Consider the following 15,977-nt stretch of genomic DNA (forward strand, 5'->3'; position numbering starts at 1 on the left):
CTGAAAAAGGACATCTAATCCTCTCTGCTTTCCTGTCCCAACCCTGTGCCCCTTCATAATCCTTCCCCTCCAGTGTTTGTGAATCTGAAGAAAACAAGATCAATATGATGACAGCGTCCACCTAGACTTTCAACAGGCTTTTGGGATCTTCTGCTTTCTTGTGTATACAGTTCCATAGGTCCATAGTTCAGGTCCATGGGCACAAACACTGGGCTGTAGAATAGAGTGAGGCCTGCTCCTCCTGCTGAAGTGCTGGAGCCTGGGTCTTTTCTACAGACTTGTCAGGGCAGACACCTTCTTCTTCCGTGCTGCCAGCATCTCATAGAAGGGGTCCCTGCTGATGGCTTTTCTACATTAAGAGAGGGGAGAGCAATATGAATTTAACTCTTTGTCATGAGACTAGAGCAGGATCATACAGATGAAGGATAGGACATGACTTGGAAGAAATAAGAACCAAAACTCTCTCCTTTCTCCCAAAGTGTGCACTTGTTCACTTCCCGGAATGGATTTGAAAGTAAATGACTGGTACAGTTGAAGTCGGAAGTTTACATACACTTAGGTTGGAGTCATTAAAACTCGTTTTTCAACCACTCCACAAATTTCTTGTTAACAAACTATAGTTTTGGCAAGTCGGTTAGGACATCTACTTTGTGCATGACATAACACAAGTAATTTTTCCAACAATTTTTACAGACAGATTATTTCACTTATTCACTGTATCACAATTCCAGTGGGTCAGAAGTTTACATACACTAAGTTGACTGTGCCTTTAAACAGCTTGGAAAATTCCAGAAAATGATGTCATGGCTTTAGAAGCTTCTGATAGGCTAATTGACATCATTTGAGTCAATTGGAGGTGTATCTGTGGATGTATTTAAAGGCCTACCTTCAAACTCAGTGCCTCTTTGCTTGACATCATGGGAAACTCAAAAGAAATCAGCCAAGACCTCAGAAAAAAAATGTAGACCTCCACAAGTCTGGTTCATCCTTGGGAGCAATTTCCAAACACCTGAAGGTACCACGTTCATCTGTACAAACAATACTGTGCAAGTATAAACACCATGGGACCACGCAGCCATCATACCGCTCAGGAAGGAGACGCGTTCTGTCTCCTAGAAATGAACGTAATTTTGTGCGAAAAGTGCAAATCAATCCCAGAACAACAGCAAAGGGTCTTGTGAAAATGCTGGAGGAAACAGGTACAAAAATAACTATATCCACAGTAAAACGAGTCCTATATCGACATAACCTGAAAGGCCGCTCAGCAAGGAAGAAGCCACTGCTCCAAAACCGACCATAAAAAAGCCAGACTACGGTTTGCAACTGCACATGGGGACGAAGATCATACTTTTTGGAGAAATGTCCTCTGGTCTGATGAAACAAAAATAGAACTGTTTGGCCATAATGACCATCGTCATGTTTGGAGGAAAAAGGGGGAGGCTTGCAAGCCGAAGAACATCTTCCCAACCGTGAAGCACGGGGGTGGCAGCATCATGTTGTGGGGGTGCTTTGCTGCAGGAGGGACTGGTGCACTTCACAAAATAGATGGCATTATGAGGGATGAAAATTATGTGGATATATTGAAGCAACATCTCAAGACATCAGTCAGGAAGTTAAAGCTTGGTCGCAAATGGGTCTTCCAAATGGACAATGACCTCAAGCATACTTTCAAAGTTGTGGCAAAATGGCTTAAGGACAACAAAGTCAAGGTATTGGAGTGGCCATCACAAAGCTCTGACCTCAATCCTATAGACAATTTGTGGGCAGAACTGACAAAGCGTGTGCGAGCAAGGAGGCCTACAAACCCGACTCAGTTACAACATCTCTGTCAGGAGGAATGGGCCAAAATTCACCAAACGTATTGTGGGAAGCTTGTGGAAGGCTACCCGAAACGTTTGACCCAAGTTAAACAATTTAAATGCAATGCTACCAAATACTAATTGAGTGTATGTAAACTTTTGACCCACTGGAAATGTGATGAAATAAATAAAAGCTTAAATAAATCCTGTCTACTATTATTCTGACATTTCACATTCTTAAAATAAGTGGTGATCCTAACTGACCTAAAACATGGAATTTTTACTTGGATTAAATGTCAGGAATTGTGAAAAACTGAGTTTAAATGTACACTGCTCAAAAAAATAAAGGGAACACTTAAACAACACAATGTAACTCCAAGTCAATCACACTTCTGTGAAATCAAACTGTCCACTTAGGAAGCAACACTGATTGACAATAAATTTCACATGCTGTTGTGCAAATGGAATAGACAACAGGTGGAAATTATAGGCAATTAGCAAGACACCCCCAATAAAGGAGTGGTTCTGCAGGTGGTGACCACAGACCACTTCTCAGTTCCTATGCTTCCTGGCTGATGTTTTGGTCACTTTTGAATGCTGGCGGTGCTTTCACTCTAGTGGTAGCATGAGACGGAGTCTACAACCCACACAAGTGGCTCAGGTAGTGCAGCTCATCCAGGATGGCACATCAATGCGAGCTGTGGCAAGAAGGTTTGCTGTGTCTGTCAGCGTAGTGTCCAGAGCATGGAGGCGCTACCAGGAGACAGGCCAGTACATCAGGAGACGTGGAGGAAGCCGTAGGAGGGCAACAACCCAGCAATACCTCCGCCTTTGTGCAAGGAGGAGCACTGCCAGAGCCCTGCAAAATGACCTCCAGCAGGCCACAAATGTGCATGTGTCTGCTCAAACGGTCAGAAACAGACTCCATGAGGGTGGTATGAGGGCCCGACGTCCACAGGTGGGGGTTGTGCTTACAGCCCAACACCGTGCAGGACGTTTGGCATTTGCCAGAGAACACCAAGATTGGCAAATTCGCCACTGGCGCCCTGTGCTCTTCACAGATGAAAGCAGGTTCACACTGAGCACATGAGCACATGTGACAGAGTCTGGAGACGCCGTGGAGAACGTTCTGCTGCCTGCAACATCCTCCAGCATGACCGGTTTGGCGGTGGGTCAGTCATGGTGTGGGGTGGCATTTCTTTGTGGGGCCGCACAGCCCTCCATGTGCTCGCCAGAGGTAGCCTGACTGCCATTAGGTACCGAGATGAGATCCTCAGAGCCCTTGTGAGACCATATGCTGACACATGCACATTTGTGGCCTGCTGGAGGTCATTTTGCAGGGCTCTGGCAGTGCTCCTCCTGCTCAAAGGCGGAGGTAGCGGTCCTGCTGCTGGGTTGTTGCCCTCCTACGGCCTCCTCCACGTCTCCTGATGTACTGGCCTGTCTCCTGGTAGCGCCTCCATGCTCTGGACACTACGCTGACAGACACAGCAAACCTTCTTGCCACAGCTCGCATTGATGTGCCATCCTGGATGAGCTGCACTACCTGAGCCACTTGTGTGGGTTGTAGACTCCGTCTCATGCTACCACTAGAGTGAGAGCACCGCCAGCATTCAAAAGTGACCAAAACATAAGCCAGGAAACATAGGAACTGAGAAGTGGTCTGTGGTCTGTGGTCACCACCTGCAGAATCACTCCTTTATTGGGGGTGTCTTGCCAATTGCCTATAATTTCCACCTTTTGTCTATTCCATTTGCACAACAACATGTGAAATTTATTGTCAATCAGTGTTGCTTCCTAAGTGGACAGTTTGATTTCACAGAAGTGTGATTGACTTGGAGTTACATTGTGTTGTTTAAGTGTTCCCTTTATTTTTTTGAGCAGTGTATTTGGCTAAGACTTATGTAAACTTCCGACTTCAACTGTATATGGAAAGTCCCTCTAGCGCATGCCTACACAAATCCAATGGTGTTTTTTTAATGCATATACACTTCAGGAAGAATGAGAGGTTAATGGGACACCGCCAAGAATTCACTTTATGCTGGTGATCCACTCCTCCTTTTCCTCGGCTGTGGGGGCGGAGATTCGATAGAAAGTGTGGTTGCCCTCAACAACACGTCCGTCCGCCTCGGTCTTACATGCCTTGATCACCTGATCCCTGTGGTCCGGGATGAACAGCTCAAAACAGTTCTGAGAGAGAGAGAAAGCGAGGGAGAGATGTGACTCAGAGGCTTTTAAAAGGAAACAGGGAGAAAGAGCACAGGAAAAGAGGGAGAGAGAAAGAAAGTAACTTACTGGTTTCTTGGAGTCGTCCACCTCTCTAATACTCAGATTCTCCAGAGGGATGATACCCCTAGGCTCCTTATCCTGGAGGGAGGGAGGAGTGAGAAATGAGAAGAGAGAAAGCACAGCGAGAGCATTACAGCTCACAACTGGTACATTGCATGTCATGGAGAAAAAAGCATAACAGAAAAAGAGAGAGGAATAGAAAGAGAGAGCAACTCACAGTAGTGTACTCAAAGTAGTACAGGCAGTTGTCTGTGAGGATGAACCATCGTCTCTTCCACGTCTTCACACGCCCTCCTGAGGGGTTTAGAGGTTAAAGGTCAGAGTTCAATCAGGATTCATAAGATGAAAGGGTTAGAACAAGCAAAATCCACTGATTAAAAAGGTGCCCCTAGACAGTCCAGACAGACAGATGGCAGCACATACATCAGCCAGTACCAGGCAGGAGGCTATGGACGCATTCCAGGTAGCCTTTAATGCAGTCATGCTTCTCAGAAGACACAGCATGATGGCAACAAAGTCGACCATGAATGCAATGCATTAGTTGAGATCATACAGAATGATAGAGGACTCTTCTTTGTATCTGTCCCATTATGGCGTCTATAAGTGCACAGGCAGTGCCATTGAGGCCATCTCCATTTTGAAGTAGTACATTTTCTTCTTCTACTACTACTACTTCTGTAAGTTGCTAAACAAACTGAAAGGGTGCATACTGCCACCTGGAGTGTGTTTGAACAGGTATAATGGTTGCCGATTTACTGCCACCTGCAGTTATGGAATATTTGCTCACGAGTATAAATCATTAGCTGATCCCTCCTGATGACCCGGATGGAATTATGTGATCATTTTTTAACCCATAGGAAGTCCCACCCAGTTGACTACTTCAAAATGGTAAAAGTCCTCAATTGCGCTGCCCATGCTGCAACGGGCTTTTGAGCACTAGAGTCCTCTATATATCTCTATGGTTGAGATACTGATTGGATGGTAGGGTTAGGTTTAAAGGTTGTTTGCGTTGAAGTCAATGACATCTTGCACAGATTAAAGAGCAGATAAATCACATTTTACCAACAATTAAAAACCATTTCATTCTTTATAATGAAATCATAGTTAACAATATATTTTCATTGGACAAAACCTTGGGTTGCATGGCAAAGTATGGGAAGCAGCACCAAGAAGCAAAGCACATACAGGCTGAGGAGGTTAACGCCTTGATCACACCGATAGCATTATTACGCAAAATAGTAAGCAGCATCATCTGGATGTGTGTGCAACAAAAGTTCAACATTCACCTTCTGCTACCATTTCTGTCAAGCCGTCTACGCATACAGTTTGACGCATATGTTCCATAAATCCAACGTATGCACCACACAGAACGCACTACGATGCAATGCTGCAAGGCAAATGCAGCGTTCCATTGGAAATTAATGTACTTCTAGTGTACCAAAATGACGCTGTTGGTATGATCAAGGCGTCAGGCTTCCAATCCATAAATACATACTTACATACCTCCTGGAGACCAAAATCACCCAAAACAAATGAGGAAGAAAAAACACAAAGACAAACTACATTGAGTCATAAATACGTATACCCATTATATAGGCTATATTCTTGGTATGAATGAGAAGGCCAAACAGGAGAGTGTAGTTCTGCATCTGTCCATCCGAGGGAGTGGAAGTATCAATCAAGCTTGCTGTTCTGTGCTCTATAAGACTTTTACAGCAAAGTTGACTCTCTCACCTCGTTTGAGCAGCCAGCCCTCCCGGTCAGGGTTGAAGAAAGTGTGTGTGAGGTCATTCCCATCATCCTCTGGAATTTTAAAGGGCTCGTTCTTTATACCTTCATACAGGTTCTACAGAGAGCACGAGAGAGAGATGGAGATATATACACACACACACACACACACACACACACACACAGAGACAGAGATTATATATATATATATAGAGAGAGAGAGCGAGATTGAAAGTGAGCGATATGGAGAGAGAGCGAGAGAGAGAAAGCGAGTGATATGGAGAGAGAGAGATGGAGAGAAAGAGAGATATGGAGAAAGAGAAAGCGATATGGAGAGAGAGAGAGAGAGCGAGCGATATGGAGAGAGAGCGAGAGATACAGAGAGAGAGAGAGATATGGAGCGAGAGAGAGAGATATGGAGTGAGAGAGAGAGATATGGAGCGAGAAAGAGATATGGAAGGAGATGTGGAGAGCGAGAGAGATATGGAGAGAGAGATATGGAGAGAGAGAGATATGGAGAGAGAGAGAGATACGGAGAGAGAGATGGAAAAAGATATGGTGAGAGAGAGATATGGCGAGAGAGAGAGAGAGAAAGAGAGATATGGAGAGAGAAAGGGAGATTATATATATAGAGAGAAACATGGAGAGGGAAATATATATATTTATATGAGAGAGAGAGAAAGAGATATGGAGAGGGATACATGAAGAGAGAGAGAGATATGGAGGGAGAGAGATTTGGAAAGAGAGATATGGAAAGAGATAGAAAGGTATGGAAAGAGAGAGAGATGGAGAAAGAAAAAAAATCTAAACACTCTTAGATAACTTTCTGGAAACCACATCCACTCACAGTGAAGAAGGCATCAATCTGTCAGTAAAAAAACATCAGCAATATAGTCAGGCAAACGGCAAAAGAAGCACAACTGGATTTATAAAAAACAAACCAAAAAAGACCACAGATGACAACACTATCAAACCAAAAGCACAGAGACCCAAATAATGGTGAATTACACCTCATGCCTTATTACTGTGAGACTTTAAAACTCTATAAACATACACTCAGAACCAAAAAAGCCCAGTACAACAGCAAGCAGCTGACACTAATTGAGTAGTCCATGAACAAACCATTTTTGGCAAAATTGTAAAACGCCAAAAAAAAAATGAAACTAGAGGAATTAGCAATACAAAATGGTGACATATGGACAACCCATTTTAAAACACTCTACAACACCGTTCAAACTGATACAAACACAGAACAATGCCAAATTCGTGAGAAGTTGAATGGATTAGAAAAAGCTATAAAGAACAATCAAAATCCATTGGCCTCCCCAATGACTGACCAGGAGCTCTATAAGAAACTTCAGGCCCTTACATTTAAAAAAAGCATGCAGACCTGATGGCATCCTAAATGAGATGCTCAAATTCACTAGTGCAAAATTTCAAATCGCTATATTAAAACAGTTAAATTTTATCCTGACTGTAGGTTATTTTCCTGACATCTGGAATAAAGGACTCATAACCCCAATCTTTAAGAACAGAGACATATTTGACCCTAACAATTACAGATGCATTTGTGTGAACAATAATTTGAGGTTTTCTGTAGTATTATAAATGCAAGAGTTCTAAACTTCCTTAATAAGCACAATGTCTTGAGTAAAAGCCAAATTCGATTTATACCAAAACATTACATGACCAATCATATTTACACCTTACACACCCTGATAGATAAACATGTCCACCAAAATAACACCAAAATTTACGCTTGCTTTATCGACTTCCAAAATGCATTTGATTCTATTTTGCCTACAGGACTGTTCTACAAAGTTATTGAAGGTGGTGTAGGGGGTAAAACATATGACATTATTAAAACTGGCAATATGCGCAGCATAAAAATTGGTAAGAAAATAACATAATAACTATTTAACCAGAGGCGGGGCCTTCGCCAGGTTTGCAATCTGAGCCCCACGCTCTTCAATATTTACATCAACAGTGGTACTCTAGAAAAATCCTCAGCCGCTGGTGTTAGTCTCCACAATTGAAAGGTTAAGCGCCTGCACTTCGCAGATGACCTGTGCCTGCTGTCACCCACAGCACATGGCCTACAGCTGAGCCTGGACCTGCTAGAGCAGTACTGCCAGACCTGGGCCCTGGCAGTACACCCAAAAAAGACAAAAATACACTGCTCAAAAAAATAAAGGGAACACTAAAATAACACATCCTAGATCTGAATGAATGAAATATTCTTATGAAATACTTTTTTCTTTACATAGTTGAATGTGCTGACAACAAAATCACACAAAAATTATCAATGGAAATCAAATTTATCAACCCATGGAGGTCTGGTTTTGGAGTCACACTCAAAATTAAAGAGGAAAACTACACTACAGGCTGATCCAACTTTGATGTAATGTCCTTAAAACAAGTCAAAATGAGGCTCAGTAGTGTGTGTGGCCTCCACGTGCCTGTATGACCTCCCTACAACGCCTGGGCATGCTCCTGATGAGGTGGCGGATGGTCTCCTGAGGGATCTCCTCCCAGACCTGGACTAAAGCATCCTCCAACTCCTGGACAGTCTGTGGTGCAACGTGGCGTTGGTGGATGGAGCGAGACATGATGTCCCAGATGTGCTCAATTGGATTCAGGTCTGGGGAACGGGCGGGCCAGTCCATAGCATCAATGCCTTCCTCTTGCAGGAACTGCTGACACACTCCAGCCACATGAGGTCTAGCATTGTCTTGCATTAGGAGGAACCCAGGGCCAACCGCACCAGCATATGATCTCACAAGGGGTCTGAGGATCTCATCTCGGTACCTAAGGGCAGTCAGGCTACCTCTGGCGAGCACATGGAGGGCTGTGCGGCCCCCCAAAGAAATGCCACCCCACACCATGACTGACCCACCGCCAAACCGGTCATGCTGGAGCATGTTGCAGGCACAGAACGTTCTCCACGGCGTCTCCAGACTCTGTCACGTCTGTCACATGTGCTCAGTGTGAACCTGCTTTCATCTGGTAAGAGCACAGGGCGCCAATGGCGAATTTGCCAATCTTGGTGTTCTCTGGCAAATGCCAAACGTCCTGCACGGTGTTGGGCTGTAAGCACAACCCCCACCTGTGGACGTCGGGCCCTCATACCACCCTCATGGAGTCTGTTTCTGACCGTTTGAGCAGACACATGCACATTTGTGGCCTGCTGGAGGTCATTTTGCAGGGCTCTGGCAGTGCTCCTCCTTGCACAAAGGCGGAGGTATTGCTGGGTTGTTGCCCTCCTACGGCTTCCTCCACGTCTCCTGATGTACTGGCCTGTCTCCTGGTAGCGCCTCCATGCTCTGGACACTACGCTGACAGACACAGCAAACCTTCTTGCCACAGCTCGCATTGATGTGCCATCCTGGATGAGCTGCACTACCTGAGCCACTTGTGTGGGTTGTAGACTCCGTCTCATGCTACCACTAGAGTGAAAGCACCGCCAGCATTCAAAAGTGACCAAAACATCAGCCAGGAAGCATAGGAACTGAGAAGTGGTCTGTGGTCACCACCTGCAGAACCACTCCTTTATTGGGGGTGTCTTGCTAATTGCCTATAATTTCCACCTGTTGTCTATTCCATTTGCACAACAGCATGTGAAATTTATTGTCAATCAGTGTTGCTTCCTAAGTGGACAGTTTGATTTCACAGAAGTGTGATTGACTTGGAGTTACATTGTGTTGTTTAAGTGTTCCCTTTATTTTTTTGAGCAGTGTAATTCATTTTCCAGAGAAGATCCAGATCTCAGGGAATTAGACCAAAGTTCATAATTGGTACAAAATATAGAGTACTGCACACACTACAATTACTTAGGTTTAAAAATAATCTTAACGGGACACCTTAATGAGGCGGTGAATGAACAGAGAGAAAGCACACAGGGCATTCTAAAAAACAAAATCAAATCGAAATACCTCAAATTTGGCGAAAACTAATTGATTGTGTCATTGAACCAATTGCACTATATGGCAGCGAGGTGTGTGGTCCACTTGCAAAACAAGATTCCACCCAATGGGACAAACACCCCATTGAAACCCTGCATGCAGAGTTCTGTAAGATTGTCCAGAGGAAAACTACAAACAATGCATGCAAGGCAGAATTAGGCCAACATCCACTAATATTTTTTTTTTTATAAAGAGCAATTAAGTTTTTGAAACATCTAAAATACAGTGACCCCCTCTCATATCATTACCAAGCCCTGCAATGCCAAGAGCTGAGCAAAGAGTCCCCTCATCTAGCTGGTCCAGGTTCACAAACCTGTTTTACTAACACACTGAAGCCTCAGGACCAAAAAGCCAATGAATCAGAATAAACCAAATTACAACAGTCAAAACAAAACTACATTACCTATTGGGAAACACAAGCACAAATCAGTGCTATCTGGCACCATGGCAAACTATTTGACCATGGTGACTGATCAAAACCTTAGAAAAACCTTGACAAAGTACATGCTCAATGAGCACAGCCTTGTCATCGAGAAGGATAGACACAGGAAATCTGGCTCCCTGTAGAGGAAAGGCTGTGCAACCACTACACCACAGCAGAACCTGAGACAGAGCTGCATTTCCTGACAAAATGTCCAAAATATAAAACAAATAGTGTTTCCTTATTCAAGGTTTCAAAGACCTCTCTTATGAGAATAGGCTACCCGTCCTGTTGGGGGAGGATGCAGAGCGCTGTGGGTTGGCAGCGCACTACATAGCTGCCATAAAATGAGGGACAGTGTCTTACAGACCAATCAACCTGCACATGTCCTCTATGTTATTGTCCATTGTATGGTTATTTTTACCCTTGATTATTGTTGTAACATTGTCCCATTGACAATCTTGATTATTATTATTTTAATTATGTTAATATTGTAAATGTATCACTTAATCTCCAAAGTACGCTTTGGCAATATGTAAATTGTTACGTCATGCCAATAAAGCAAATTGAATTGAGAGAGAGAGAGACTGACAGAGAGTGAGAGAGAGACAGACAGAGAGTGAGAGAGAGAGAGAGAGACTGACAGAGAGTGAGAGAGAGAGAGAGAGAATGGTGTTCCAAAAAAGGTCCAGTCGCCAGGACCACAAATTCCATCTAGACACTGTTGCCCTAGAGCACACAAAAAACTATACATACCTTGGCCTAAACATCAGCGCCACAGGTAACTTCCACAAAGCTGTGAACGATCTGAGAGACAAGGCAAGAAGGGCATTCTATGCCATCAAAAGGAACATAAATTTCAACATACCAATTAGGATCTGGCTAAAAATACTTGAAATCAGTCATAGAGCCCATTGCCCTTTATGGTTGTGAGGTCTGGGGTCCGCTCACCAACCAAGACTTCACAAAATGGGACAAACACCAAATTGAGACTCTGCATGCAGAATTCTGCAAAAATATCCTCTGTGTACAACGTAGAACACCAAATAATGCATGCAGAGCAGAATTAGGCCGATACCCACTAATTATCAAAATCCAGAAAAGAGCCGTTAAATTCTACAACCACCTAAAAGGAAGCGATTCCCAAACCTTCCATAACAAAGCCATCACCTACAGAGAGATGAACCTGGAGAAGAGTCCCCTAAGCAAGCTGGTCCTGGGGCTCTGTTCACAAACACAAACACACCCCACAGAGCCCCAGGACAACAGCACAATTAGACCCAACCAAATCATGAGAAAACAAAAAGATAATTACTTGACACATTGGAAAGAATTAACAAAAAAACAGAGCAAACTAGAATGCTATTTGGCCCTAAACAGAGAGTACATAGTGGCAGAATACCTGATCACTGTGACTGACCCAAACTTAAGGAAAGCTTTGACTATGTACAGACTCAGTGAGCATAGCCTTGCTATTGAGAAAGGCCGCCGTAGGCAGACATGGCTCTCAAGAGAAGACAGGCTATGTGCTCACTGCCCACAAAATGAGGTGGAAACTGAGCTGCACTTCCTAACCTCCTGCCCAATGTATGACCATATTAGAGAGACATATTTCCCTCAGATTACACAGATCCACAAAGAATTCGAAAACAAATCCAAATTTGATAAACTCCCATATCTACTGGGTGAAATTCCACAGTGTGCCATCACAGCAGCAAGATTTGTGACCTGTTGCCACAAGAAAAGGGCAACCAGTGAAGAACAAACACCATTGTAAATACAACCCATATTTATGCTTATTTATTTTCCATTGTGTACTTTAACCAGTTGTACATTGTTACAACACTGTATATAAACATAATATGACATTTGTAATGTCTTTATTGTTTTGAAACTTCTGTATGTGTAATGTTTACTGTTAATTTTAATTGTTTACCTCACTTTTGTATATTATCTACCTCACTTGCTTTGGCAATGTTAACACATGTTTCCCATGCCAATAAAGCCCCTTGAATTGAATTGAGAGAGACAGACAGAGAGTGAGAGAGACAGACAGAGAGTGAGAGAGACAGACAGAGAGTGAGAGAGACAGACAGAGAGTGAGACAGAGAGTGAGAGAGAGAGAGACAGACAGACAGACAGACAGACAGACAGACAGACAGACAGACAGACAGACAGACAGACAGACAGACAGACAGACAGAGAGTGAGAGACAGACAGAGAGAGAGAGAGAGAGAGAGAGACAGACAGACAGACAGACAGACAGACAGACAGACAGACAGACAGACAGACAGACAGACAGACAGACAGACAGACAGACAGACAGACAGAGAGAGAGAGAGAGAGAGAGAGAGAGAGACTGACAGAGAGAGAGAGAGAGAGAGACAGACAGAGAGACAGAGACAGACAGACAGAGAGACAAGGAGAGATATTGAAAAAGAGTGAGAGACTTCCAACAAAATGAGGTGGAAACTGAGCTGCACTTTCTAACCTCCTGCCAAATGTATGACCCTATTAGAGACACATATTTCCCTCAGATTACACAGACCCACAAAGAATTCGAAAACAAATCCAATTTTGATAAACTCCCACTCCGCCAGGAAAATAACCTTTCCCTCAACGTCAACAAAACGAAGGAGCTGATCATGGACTTCAGGAGACAGCAGAGGGAGCCCCTATCCCTTGCCATGTGTTCTCCAACCTCATTACACATTATAGGATAAGACTCAGAGCTGTTATCTTGGCAAAGGGAGCTTGCACAAAGTATTGAATGAAGAGTGCCAATAACTGTGGCACACATATATTTGAGAAAAATATGTGTTTTATTTTTTCTTTCAATTATTTTACTTTAATAAAATTTTAGATTTTAGTGAATATTTTAAATGAAAGACCAAAAGGATAAACAATATAATTTTTTTTCTCATATTTACCAAGGGTGCCATTATTAGTGGAGGGCGCTGTACTACTGCAGTGTTGGAGCTAAGAACAGAAGCATTTCGCTCCACCCACAATAACATCTGCTAAATATGTGTATGTGACCAATAACATTTTATTTTATGTATTGGGTGAAATACCACAAGAAAAGGGCAACCAGCGAAGAACAAACACCATTGTAAACACAACCCATATTTATGTTTATTTATTTTCTTTTTTCTACTTTAACTATTTGCACATCGTTACGACACTGTATATAGACAGACGTTTGCTGCAAACACAGGATGGTTTCTCATGTGTGACCAGGTCCTCAACCTCTAGTATTGTATGGATAGAGGGCAGAAGAAACAGAGGTATAGATAAAGGGAGGGGACGAGAAAGAGCTTTATAAAAGGACAGAGGGATGGAGAAAGTGATAGTTACCCTGAGTAGGTCCTCAGGCAGGTCACCTCCATCGTTAATTCCTCTGTTCATGGCGCTGAATCTCTGGTGGGAGGGTTTGTCCTTCACATTGGGGTTATGGAGACTGGTGTTCAGCATGATCACAGCAAACGACAACACATAACACGTATCTGGAGCACAGAGAGGGACGGGAAGGTTAGTGTGTGTGTGTGTGTGTGTGTGTGTGTGTGTGTGTGTGTGTGTGTGTGTGTGTGTGTGTGTGTGTGTGAGCGAGCGAGCGAGCGACTGAATGGTGGCCTTTCTATACCGCTGTGCTGGAAGACCCCAGGGTTACAGTGACAGTATCTCTGGGCAAACGCCTCCATCATCCTGTCGATCTTCTGAGCTTCGCCTGGCAACCGGAAACTCCAAAGGAACTGCCTGGGTGAGAGAACATGCAATCATAAGGGAGTGTGTGTGTGCATGCGTGCAAAAGAGATGTCGTGTGTGTGTGTGTGTGTGTTACCTGAGGGCCTGGACCAGGTTGAGGTCTGTGAATTCATGCAGCTCCACGAAGGCATGTAGAACCTCAAGATTGAAGTCATTTCTACAGAAAACACATACCAACAGACAGTATTCAAGTTTATGGCCATAAAACTGAATAGATCAGGGTCATGTTCAGTAGGGAATACTGTAATTAAACGTTTTAAAAACAAGAATTAGCGTTTCCTGTTCATTCTGTTTCTGTGAGATTTCTCAGAAAACAGCTCTGCAACCAGAAACATGGAAACCCAAATATAATCTATAATCTCCTAATACTGACCTCCTTTCTGTGGTCAATGTGTGTGTCTGTCTATCTAGGGAGGATGGGCCAAATCAATATCACTGAGCTGAGAACGCATTAACCCACTTAAGAGGTCATCTCCCTCCCTCCCCACCCACCCGTTTCTCACCTCTCCCCCAGATAGTCTCCGATGGCGGTCTTGTTAAGCCCCTCCCCTTTATAGAGGAACTGAGCGATGTCATCGCTGGTGTTCTTCAGCAGACCGCTGTCAATCAAAAACCGGATCCCCTGATTGATGGTACACACAGCCAATCAAAACACAGAACCCCAACCACAGCACAGAGTGGGAGTTAGGGGCTGGTTTGCCATTGGGTTTCTCCCTCACCTTCTTGGGGTCCATGTTGAACTTCTTACGGCCCATGGACACCTGCTTGTTTCTCTGCATGCTTTTTCTACAGACAAAACACAGTTATGAAGTCTGTATAACACATTCATAGAGCCTACCTAAACACTACATAGGACCTTCAAAACACAATTCCAATGACCTTCATAACAGACAGAAATCTTTGTAAACCATTTATACACACACTTCATACATGTTATTAACACCATCCCTCAATTAACAGCCCCATTAACTCATTTAGGTGTCTGTAGCTTCAGGGCAACAACTGGCCCAGACCAATCCCTCTTAAAGGAGACACACACAAACACCTGATCACTGACATCATTACCAATACCATGCGTTAGTGGGTGGGGAGTCTGGGGACACTTCACTAAGGATGATTCTTCTCCCTCTCCCAACATTTTTTACATTTGAGTAATTTAGCAGACGCTCTTATCCAGAGCGACTTACAGTTAGTGCATTCATCTTATGATAGCTAGGTAAGACAGCCACACATATCACAGTAGTAGTAAGTAACCTTTTCCTCAATAAAAAGTTATCAGCAAAGTGCTAGTAGGAAAAGACAAGTGCAACTATTATTTATTTTTCAGCGGGCGGGCTTGGGGTGGGATGGCCCTTGAGACCACAGGTGGCAGAACAGAGTGCTAGGTTTGGGGTGTAGGGTTTGAGCATAGCCTGAAGGCAGGGAGGGGCAGTTTTGCGACACCCAAAGCCATCACCACACAAAGGGTAGAACGCACACAGTACATACAGTACACACACACACACAGGACAATCCTCAGTAGAGTGATACACAATCACAATAACAGACATAGAAACACACACAGATCATACCTCTCTTTGGTAATGCCCAGGTTGTCAATTTCATTCGTCACCTCTTCTATCTCATCCTTCAGCCTCTAGAGAGAGAGAGAGAGATGAGTGTATGGTACATAGAGATCACATTACTCTGTCTGTCTCGTGATGTCTGACCATCCCTCAACCCCACAGAGCAGCTTTGATGCAGCCTCAGCTAATACTCATACCCATGGCACTAAAAGAGAGGGAGGGAGAGAGGAATGAAGGCGGGAGAAAGAAGAGTGAGAGAAGTTTGTTGTGTATATGTAATTGGTGTATGGATGGAGTGTGTTTGCAAGAAGTAAACCAACTGAAATATCTGCCTTTGAACAAGGGTTTAAGGTTTCTGACAGGAGACATACTTTATATATTGTTTGGGAGGAGTTAAGTGGAGACAATCCTATGGGTTGTGTAGGAGGTAAGTGGAGACAGTTCTATG

The 15,977-nt window shown here is 43.7% G+C and overlaps 1 protein-coding gene across 1 annotated transcript; it reads right to left on the reverse strand.

Moving 5' to 3' along the window:
- Positions 1-270: 270 nt before the first annotated feature.
- Positions 271-14,750, reverse strand: LOC120045665 (cytohesin-1-like). Its single transcript, XM_038990599.1, has 10 exons — positions 14,684-14,750; positions 14,468-14,586; positions 14,041-14,121; positions 13,843-13,955; positions 13,557-13,705; positions 5,823-5,934; positions 4,306-4,382; positions 4,095-4,166; positions 3,835-3,989; positions 271-349 (listed from the first exon to the last, which is right to left on the reverse strand). The coding sequence occupies exons 1-10, from the start codon at positions 14,741-14,743 to the stop codon at positions 271-273; spliced, it is 1,017 nt and encodes a 338-aa protein (XP_038846527.1). The 5' UTR covers positions 14,744-14,750.
- Positions 14,751-15,977: the final 1,227 nt, after the last annotated feature.

Source organism: Salvelinus namaycush, chromosome 4 (genome assembly GCF_016432855.1).
Source record: "Salvelinus namaycush isolate Seneca chromosome 4, SaNama_1.0, whole genome shotgun sequence".
Classification (NCBI taxonomy): Eukaryota; Metazoa; Chordata; class Actinopteri; order Salmoniformes; family Salmonidae; genus Salvelinus; species Salvelinus namaycush.

Coding starts and splice junctions, on each gene's coding strand:
- LOC120045665 (XM_038990599.1), bottom strand. CDS start 14,743: ATGCAGAGAAACAAGCAGGTGTCCATGGGCCGTAAGAAGTTCAACATG. Junction 14,587..14,683: donor TCAACATGGACCCCAAGAAG/GTGAGGGAGAAA, acceptor ACCATCAATCAG/GGGATCCGGTTTTTGATTGA. Junction 13,706..13,842: donor TGGGGTCTTCCAGCACAGCG/GTATAGAAAGGC, acceptor TCTGTGCTCCAG/ATACGTGTTATGTGTTGTCG.